The sequence below is a fragment of the Tursiops truncatus genome, chromosome 16, assembly GCF_011762595.2.
Source record: "Tursiops truncatus isolate mTurTru1 chromosome 16, mTurTru1.mat.Y, whole genome shotgun sequence".
Classification (NCBI taxonomy): Eukaryota; Metazoa; Chordata; class Mammalia; order Artiodactyla; family Delphinidae; genus Tursiops; species Tursiops truncatus.
Genome location: NC_047049.1, coordinates 31,333,365 through 31,343,471, shown reverse-complemented (window position 1 = coordinate 31,343,471; position 10,107 = coordinate 31,333,365). Strand labels below are relative to the sequence as shown.

The 10,107-nt window shown below is 40.1% G+C and overlaps 1 protein-coding gene across 1 annotated transcript in view; it reads left to right on the top strand.

The window, feature by feature from the left end:
* Positions 1 to 3,949: 3,949 nt before the first annotated feature.
* Positions 3,950 to 10,107, top strand: part of CC2D2B (coiled-coil and C2 domain containing 2B) — a 96,615-nt gene continuing 90,457 nt past the window's right edge. The window contains exons 1-3 of the mRNA XM_073794148.1: positions 3,950 to 4,078; positions 7,990 to 8,054; positions 9,937 to 9,997. Of these exons, the coding sequence (XP_073650249.1) occupies positions 8,013 to 8,054; positions 9,937 to 9,997 (103 nt within the window). The 5' untranslated portion in view covers positions 3,950 to 4,078; positions 7,990 to 8,012. The remainder of the gene's footprint in view (positions 4,079 to 7,989; positions 8,055 to 9,936; positions 9,998 to 10,107) is intronic.

The following is a 10,107-nucleotide window of genomic DNA, read 5'->3' as shown; positions in this document are numbered from 1 at the left end:
TCCAAAGAAGATATACAGATTGCCAACAAATACATGAAAGAATGCTCAACATCATTAATCATTAGAGAAATGCAAATCAAAACTACAATGAGATATCATCTCACACTGGTCAGAATGGCTTTCATCAAAAAATCTAGAAACAATAAATGCTGGAGAGGGTGTGGAGAAAAGGGAACACTCTTGCACTGCTGCTGGGAATGTGAACTGGTACAGCCACTATGGAGAACAGTATGGAGGTTCCTTAAAAAACTACAAATAGAACTACCATACGACCCACCAATCCCACTACTGGGCATATACCCTGAGAAAACCATAATTCAAAAAGAGTCATGTAACAAAATGTTCATTGCAGCTCTACTTACAATAGCCAGGAGATGGAAGCAACCTAAGTGTCCATCATCGGATGAATGGATAAAGAAGATGTGGCACATATATACAATGGAATATATTACTCAGCCATAAAAAGAAACGAAATTGAGTTATTTGTAGTGATGTGGATGGACCTACAGTCTGTCATACAGAGTGAAGTAAGTCAGAAAGAGAAAAACAAATACCGTCTGCTAACACATATATATGGAATCTAAGAAAAAAAAATGTCATGAAGAACCTAGGGGTAAGATGGGAATAAAGACACAGACCTACTAGAGAATGGACTTGAGGATATGGGGAGGGGGAAGGGTAAGCTGTGACAAAGTGAGAGAGTGGCATGGACATACATACACTACCAAACGTAAAACAGATAGCTAGTGGGAAGCAGCCACATGGCACAGGGAGATCAGCTCGGTGCTTTGTGATCACCTAGAGGGATGGGATAGGGAGGGTGGGAGGGAGGGAGACGCAAAAGGGAAGAGATATGGGAACATATTTATATGTATAACTGATTCACTTTGTTATAAAGCAGAAACTAACACACCATTGTAAAGCAATTATACTCCAATAAAGATGTTTAAAAAAAAAGTTCATCCAGAAAGAAAAAAATAATAATACATCTCAGTGAATACATGCTATATGTATTTTTAAAAACATGTACCACTGTATAATAATAATTCCAGGAGTTAGGTGTAGTTAAGGAACACCACAGAGTACATATCACTTGCATATGGACACATAGTGTATAATGTTGCTATTTAAGAGATATATTGAGTTGGCCGAAAGGTTCATTTGGTTTTTTCCATAAGATGGCTCTGGTAGCACTTAGTTGTTTTTAACTTCATTTGAAACAATTTTGTTAGATTGTATTGTGACAACGGTCATATCACTGTGCATTAAAAAAAAACTCATCGGGCTTCCCTGGAGGCGCAGTGGTTGAGGGTCCGCCTGCCGATGCAGGGACACGGGTTCGCGCCCCGGTCCGGGAAGATCCCACATGCCGCGGAGCGGCTGGGCCTGTGAGCCATGGCTGCTGAGCCTGCGCGTCCGCAGCCTGTGCCCCGCAACGGGAGAGGCCACAACAGTGAGAGGCCCGCGTACCGCAAAACAAAACAAAACAAACAAACAAACAAAAAAACTCATCAAAATTGGTGAATTTTTGTGTAGCCATTTTGCCGAAATGCAAAATGTTGCCGAAAAGCAACATCTTTGGCATATTATGCTTTATTATTTCAAGAAAGGTAAAAACGCAACTGAAATGCAAAAAAAGATTTGTGCAGTGTATGGAGAAGGTGCTGTGACTGATCAAACATGTCAAAAGTGGTTTGCGAAGTTTCGTGCGGGAGATTTCTTGCTGGACGATGCTCCATCGTTGGGTAGACTAGTTGAAGATGGTAGCGATCAAATCGAGACATTGAGAACAATCAACATTATACCACGTGGGAGATAGCCGACATACTCAAAATATCCCAATCAAGCACTGAAAATCATTTGCACCAGCTTGGTTATGTTAATTGCTTTGATGTTTGGGTTCCACGTGAGTTAAGCCAAAAAAAGCTTCCTGACCATATTTCCACATGCGATTCTCTACTTAAACATAACGAAAACGTTCCGTTTTTAAAACAAATTGTGACGGGCGATGAAAAGTGGATACTGTATAATAATGTGGAATGGAAGAGATCGTGGGCAACCAAAATGAATCACCACCAACCATACCAAAGGCCTGTCTTCATCCAAACAAGGTGATGTTGTGTATGTGGTGGGACTGTAAGGGAGTCCTCTATTATGAGCTCCTTCCGGAAAACCAAACGATTAATTCCAGCAAGTACTGCTCCCAATTAGACCAACTGAAAGCAGCACTCGACGAAAAGCGTCTGGAATTAGTCAACAGAAAACGCATAATCTTCCATTAGGATAACGCAAGACCGCATGTGTCTTTGATGACCAGGCAAAAACTGTTACAGCTTGGCTGGGAAGTTCTGATTCATCCGCCGTATGCACCTTCGGATTTCCATTTATTTAGGGCTTTACAAAATTCTCTTAATGGTAAAAATTTCAAATCCCTGGAAGACTGTAAAAGGCACCTGGAACAGTTCTTTGCTCACAAAGATAAAAAGTTTTGGGAAGACGGAATTATAAAGTTGCCTGAAAAATGGCAGAAGGTAGTGGAACAAAACGGTGAATACATTGTTCAATAAAGTTCTTGGTGAAAATGAAATATGTATCTTTTATTTTTACTTTAAAACCAAAGGAACTTTCTGGCCAACCCAATATTTCTAGACATTTTCTCTTTCTCGACTCTCATTGTTCCTAAATTCCTATACCAGAAGAGCCCTAGAAAGAGGGGAGACCCTGCAAGGATTTTATTCAGTATGACAGTTTGGCCAAATGATTTCAAGGTTTGGACATATTTATCCGTATGCATTATTTCAGATTATAAGGTGAGTGGAACTTCAGTTTTACTTGTACTTATGCCATAATGTACAAATATAACCTGGAATATTAGTTTTGCAGCAGTTTCTTTACTTCCACATCTCCCCTTCCCCAAATGTACAAGGTTTGTTAGAAGTTTTAAACACTTTCTAAATTTCTCTAGGGTTAAAGCGCTAAGCACAACGCCTCACACAGAAAGCGGCCATTAAACATCTGAACGTTTGAATGAATGAAAGCGTACGTAACACTGCTGTGCTGCTTTCCATACTAGAAAGTTTCCTCACTTCGCCCCCGCCAGAGTTTCCCAGGACAAGTTTCCAACCACGGAACATTTTATTTAACTCGTTATTTTAACACGGGGTGAGTCACTGGGAAAAGAAAATAAATCAATGTAAGTTGTTTCTTTCATTAAGCGAAGATGACATGTCACGAGTGCGCATGCCCAGCATGCCCTATTTTAAGAGTGCAAAATAATTAAATTGGTTACACTAATAGCAAGCTCTGGAAAGAAAAAGGACCCCTCGCATATTCGGGGCGCTCTTTCAGATGCCACACCCAAAGCACCTGAACTCTAAGAACCTCTCTCCTCGGGGCAAGGCAGAGGCAGGTCCCGCCGGCGAAGACCCGGGTCTTCGTGCTCCTCGGCGACCCGCACGCAGGTCACAGGCTCCGGGGCGTATCTGGACGGTGCGGGCGACCGCACTTCCACGGCGGGCTCGGGAGCATCCTCCCCCGGGAACACCCGCTCAGGGGCGACCCCGGTGGTCACCGCGGGCCCGCGCCGGCCAGGGAGCGCGCGGCCGATACTCACCCGTTGGGAAAAACGGTTCTTCTTCACCGCAACGCGAGAGGTGCGGGGTTCTCACGACCCAGGCCACCCCGCTCTCAGATCTCTTCCAGAACAGCCGCCAGGGCAGTTGCGGCCACTGGAACACAGACGCAGGCGGCGGGTGATCAAAGCCCGTGGCTCCCGCCGGGCGCTCTAGGCGGAGACCGGGCCGAGCCCCAAGCCCACGCAGCCGGGTGAGCAGACGTTGCGCACGGAAGATTCCAGAAGGCACCGGCTCCTCGCGCGCGCCGGAGCCGCACCGCGCATGCTCCGCACCGCGCATGCTCCCGAACCGCCTTGAAGTTCAGCTAGAGGAGCAAGCGCCAGGCTAGCTTGTGGAGCGGACGTCGGGAGCGCTGCGGGGCGGTTGGTGACCTCTCAGAGTATGCGGTGAACGGTGCGTCCTGCCTTCGCTGCCCAGACGTAGCAAAAGTGCAGTCCATCCAGGTGAATGTCTTACTGCCCCAGAAAGCCTCCACCCTTCCCTGTCAGACGCTCCAGTATTTTGTCTGGTTGGAGACCGGCTCTGTGGGTTCCCCGGCTACCAGGGCCAGACCCGCATGGGCCACTGGGACTTGTAGTCCCCGGGACCTGGCCCACCCATTAGTCATCCCCTTGGGAATTAATCGGGTTGAGAACAACTCTATTATATAGCTTTCGAGAGCACTGGTTGATTTACTTTGAATCCGGGACCGTATTATTTATTGAGTCCCTACTGTGTGATGAACACCTTGCTAGGATTGGTGGAGGGTAGAAGAAGATGAGTTCATGCCCCAGCCCACTGTAGGTAAGCAAGTGGCCTTGTAAGGTAGACTGTAATGAACAAAAACTACGTATTATTAGTGCTAGTGGAGGTCCCAGAAGGACCGGAGTCAGAAAAAAATTTCCTGGAAGATGTGGGGCTTGAATCCGGCTTTGAAATGTGGAATGCTCTAGATTACGGGAGAAGCTGGAAAAATCAAATGATGGAATTGCGGGGAGTATAAAGAAGAGTTTGGTCTGGGTATAGTTGAAGGTTTATGAGAGAGTGGTGAGCAAGGCTTAGGTGGGGAAGTGGACACAAGCGTCTTTTGCCCTCACTTACAGAAAGGGCCTTTGTTTCGAGTTTCTCTCCAGTGGAGACTATAAGTACAGGCACCCAAGATACATCTTCAGGTTTAAATAAAAGATAACACCACAGGACTTACTTGTGTCCCGTTTCTGGACCTCATGGCCCTTGTTGCTCTATGAATTAATACATTTTTATCAATCCTATGATGAACTTGTGGGTAGCAAAATTACATTGCATTGTGTGTTGGATATAATGTTTCAAAATATACTACAGTTTTTATAATTTGTTTTGTCACTTATTCAATTTTTTTAAATTTTATTTTATTTATTTTATTTTTGGCTGCATTGGGTCTTCGTTGCTGCATGCGGGCTTTTCTCTGGTTGCTGTGAGTGGGGACTACTCTTCGTTGCAGTGCGTGGCTTTCCCATTGTGGTGGCTTCTCTTGTTGCAGAGCACGGGCTCTAGGCGTGCGGGCTTCAGTCATTGTGGCACGTGGGCTTAGCAGTTGTGGCTCACGGGCTCTAGAGCACAGGCTCAGTAGTCGTGGTGCACGGGCTTAGTTGTTCCTCGGCATGTGGGATCTTCCCGGACCAGGGATAGAGTCCCGTGTCCCCTGCATTGGCAGGCTGATTCTTAACCACTGCACCATTAGGGAAGCCCTCAATTTTTATATACCAGAAGTTTCAAGGGAAGTGGATCCAGTCTTTCTTGATCTACAGAAGCAGGTTGTGATGATTTCCGACTTAGTCCTGAGAGCAGTGGATGATTTAGTTTTGATGCCTTTCAAAGATGTGTACAAATTCACAGATCAGAAAATTCTTTGTCAGACTGTCGGTTCCTAGGTTTTCAGTTTAGAAAATAAGATCACAGTTAACTGAAAGATATTAATTTTCAAACTTAGGTAATGGAACACCTGGAAATCTTGATCGTTTTCATGAAACACTGTGAAATAATGCTGTGTTACACTTAATTGTGGAATATTTTGGTTAAGTTCCACCTTTTCCATATCCCAGTACCAGTAAAGGGTAGCTGGTGACATGTATTTAATAAATTTTAATTTGAAAAAGTGCTATCCATTGCTTTAATTTTATCATAACTTTGAACAAGACTAATTTTTTGGCATAGCATCCCCATTCAAATCAAATGGGAGAACATGATTTGTCAAACATTGCTATAAGGGAGTTCAGAAAAGGTTCATGATACTATGTGACAATAAATGAACAAAGATAAAGATGAAACTGGGTTTTGGACTGAATTCTGTTCTGCTAAGGAAGAAAAGTGGATTAATACATTTGAAGTTATTTTCAACAAGAGCTGGGGAAAAACTGAAGGAAAAACAAATTTCTAGTTAGTTCATACTTAACCAAAGAAATATTATTAGATACCAGAATATGCATTTTGTGATCATTTCATACACTAGAGATTTTCCTGTAATTTTGTTCTGCTAACACTCCTGAAACCAAGTGGCAGGTGGTTGAATGTTAAATTTACACGCAACATAGAATAGGCTTTAGGAAATTTTATTTCAGCAATCACCATAGTGATAAAGGCATTGCTGGATGTATTTGCAGAACCCAGAGATTTCTACATGCTAAGCAAGAGGCAAACTTTTATACTTATAAAACACTTACAAAAAATTGCCTTCTGTTTGGTATGGACCAGAAAAGGTTGAATGAATTACTTCACTTTAATTCTCAGGCTTTGACTGTGGACCTCCAGTTCATCTGATACAAAAATAGCTAATCTTCAATTTCCTTGTCTTTTAGAAAAAGCTGTAACTACAAGAATTGTAAATTAGCAATATCCTTGAAGAAAATATTGGATTTAACTGTTGGAGCCAGTTTTTTAATACAGAAAGTTGAATTTCTGTAAGAAGGTAGAAGTCTGAGTCATAATTTTTCCTTGCTTCCGCATGTGATTTTTCGATAGGGCAAATGCAATTTTCATCCAGATCTTCAATTTTATCTACTATTTTGCCTGTAATCATTTATTTAGTATTTATTATAGTATTTATGAGACGATAAATAAACTAGTTTAGAAACATCTACAGGTCTGCAAAAAACGTGATTAATAATTTCTTCTACAATAAGATATTTATTTAATAATTTATTATAATTTAACTATCTATAGGATGTGTCACTGTTAATGTTTTCCCTAGCTTTAGCAGATAAAATTTGCAGGTGTAGGCATCAGTAAGCCAGGTACTGATTTGAAGTTCATTTTTCATTTTAGAAGTTCTTGCAGAGTGGAAAGTAAATTCAAACTTCTCTTTTCCCAACATTCTATTCCTGTTGTGTCCATTCTTGGTATGTTGGTGGGAAAAATCTTAAAGGTGTTGATTCTTTTCAAGAGTCATGGAATCAATCTCTTAAATGCTTTTTTTACTGAGTAAACAAAGGAGTTAGCTAACTTAGAACTGGTTCTCTTCTGCTCCAAGTCAGTTCAGTATTGTTAATCACTTTTTGGACCTCTCACCTTAATGTCCCGTAAGCAGCCTCTGAAAACTGAACTCTTTAACTCCTTCCCCAATTATATTCGACAATACACAGAATGATACTACCTCTCAGTTACTCAAGCCCAAACCTTAGAGTCCTTGATTTCTCCCTCACTTTGTCCTACGCATCTAGTTGCTCACCAAATTCTGTGAATTCTACCTCTTAACTGAATCTCCATCTTCCATTCCCGCTTCCACTTTTGGATTCAGATCTCCAGAATCTCTCATCAGGACTATTATAATGGCTTCTTTACTAGTTTTCCTGCCTCCAGGGAATATCTCTTTGTTTAATCAGATTTTTTTCTCACTGTAAAGTTTTATACTTTTTTTGGGGGGGGAGGGTCCCAAATATTTTCATTGAAGTTATTCCTATGTATTTTGAAAAAGTTTTGTATTGCTGTTATGAAAGTGATTTCTATTATATTTCTAGCATATAGGAAAGCTGGTAACTTTGCCATACATTCTCTTGTATTCTGCCACTTATCAACTTTCTCATTTTTTCTAAAGTTTTTTGATTGAATGTCTTGGAGTTTCTATGTATAAAACCTACCCTCTACAAAAGAATCCGTTTGTTGTCTCCTTTCCAATAGTTTTACCTCTAACTCTTTTACATGTCTTATTGGACTAACTAGAATTTCTATTGAATACTAAAGGTGATCAACAACTAAATACTAAAGGCAATAGTGTGTTTCTTTGTTTAGTTTTTAGTTAAATTAAAAAATTTAAATAGCATGTTTATCTCAAGCATCAAAATAATTGTTTTCTCTCAGTAATATGATATATAATTCTTAAAAATATTTCTTATTTATTTAGAAGGTGGAAATGAAAGAACCATCATGAAAAAGATTTCAAAGAGAAAAGAAGATATTTTTAGAAAAGTAAGGTATTAATGGAGTTTATAAGGATTTTGATTATACTAAATAGCTCAATTGTAAATGTAGGAGAATCTTGAAAAAATGTGATATATTTGGTTCTATATACAAATCGTATAGTTCATATGTTAAAAAATAATAAGAGAGTTTACAGATTAGTTATACTCTTTGGTCTGTCAATTATGTAATAAAGTATTAGAGGTGAGTTATTTATATATTTATTTATCTATTTATTCCCTTATTTAAATATTTATTTCTCTGTTCTCTCAACCAGCTAACAATCCATTTCCTGCTTTGCTAAAAAAAAAAAAAAAAGTTTTTCTTTTTTAAATCAATGAATGAGTGAAACATTTTTAGGACTGGTATCTACGTGTCACCTAGAGTAAGTGCAATTAAGATTCATGTTTTATTCCTGCCTTCTAGATGGGGATGGGAAGTTATGAAAAGTATATCCAGAATGCTGGGTGAGATTATTGGGAATTGAAGGAGACATCTATCAATCACTTGCTGGGGTTAATGTCCCATCACACCTTCAAGGGTTACTGTCTCCTTGGTCAAGAGTGAAGTTAGGTATTTTTAATTTTGTTGAGGAAAATACTGAAGGCTTAGTAAGAACAGAACATCTTAGTTCATACTGACCTTACTCAGTAGTTCTTAAGTGTGGTACAGGAACCACTGTACCACAGTGGTTGGATTTGGAGTTCTTTCAGAAGGTCTATAGACTAAGCTCTTACTGTGATCATGTCAGTATACCCTGCTTTGACTTTTGACACGAATCCATGTTTTTACTGTGATTGGAAATCTGATGTGTGTCTGCTTGCTCTTCCCATTCCAACTGCACATTAGTTTGGTTAGCATGTACAGTTGTTATTTAAGGAGTCTTTTGCTATTCTATTTTTTCAACTTAAAATGAAAAACTTATCCATATTGTTCTAAAAAAAAACATTTAACGTTGCTAGTATGGTTTAATTTTAGAATATTGAGGTTTAAAAAGTGGTAAAAGGGGCTTCCCTGGTGGCGCGGTGGTTGAGAGTCCACCTGCCGATGCAGGGGACACGGGTTTGTGCCCCGGTCTGGGAGGATCCCACATGCTGTGGAGCGGCTGGGCCCGTGAGCCATGGCCGCTGAGCCTGTGCGTCCGGAGCCTGTGCTCCACAATGGGAGAGGCCACAACAGTGAGAGGCCTGCGTAATGCAAAAAAAAAAAAAAAAAAAAAAAAAGTGGTAAAAGAAATAAATGCTCATTTTAAAATATTGAATTTTTGATAATGGTAGTACATTCAATTAGAAATACCAGTAGGCAACTAGAAATATGGTGTTCAGGAGAGCAGTCAAGGTTGGAGACAGATTTGGGAAGCCATGGGAATCCATGCACTCTCCAAATTCTTGGAATGTGCCCACATTTAGGCTATGAGGAGAAGTGTGACCAAGAAAGGATACAAGGAATAAGTGGCCAGAGAGGTATAAGGGTAGAGGAAAAGGATATAGAAAGCTTTTAGAAAGTTATCAGATGCTACAGAGTACTCAAGTAATAGCTAACATTGATATAGTGTTGAGTTTCAAAGTATTTTCATATGTTTGATCTCATTTGACCCTCCTAAAAGGTATATGAAGTAGGCAGGTATATGAACACCAACAACTATCTACTGGATTTTATCATTAAAAGGTTCTTTTTGATATTACAGAGAGCAATTTTTTAATCAAAAAATCTATCATATATAAAGAGCTCATACCCATTGATAAAAGGATGAAATTTAAGAAAACAGGCAAAGGATTTGAATTGTCATTTTAAAGGAGATGACTTTCAAAGGGCTGATAAACCTATGAAAAGACGTTAAATGCCAAAACAAAAAGATACAAGGTAACGCTTCCCCCCCTTTTTTTTGCAGATGTCAGAAGACACAGATAACATTGCAGTAGAAGAAAATGTAGACAGGCATCTCCAGAAAGGTTCTCAATAAGTATACCACAGCTCTAATACTGTTGGACTTTATTTTTAAAAGATATAAATGACTAATCCTATCCCAGGGTTTCATTTGGGAACACAGTTTCTTAAGGGA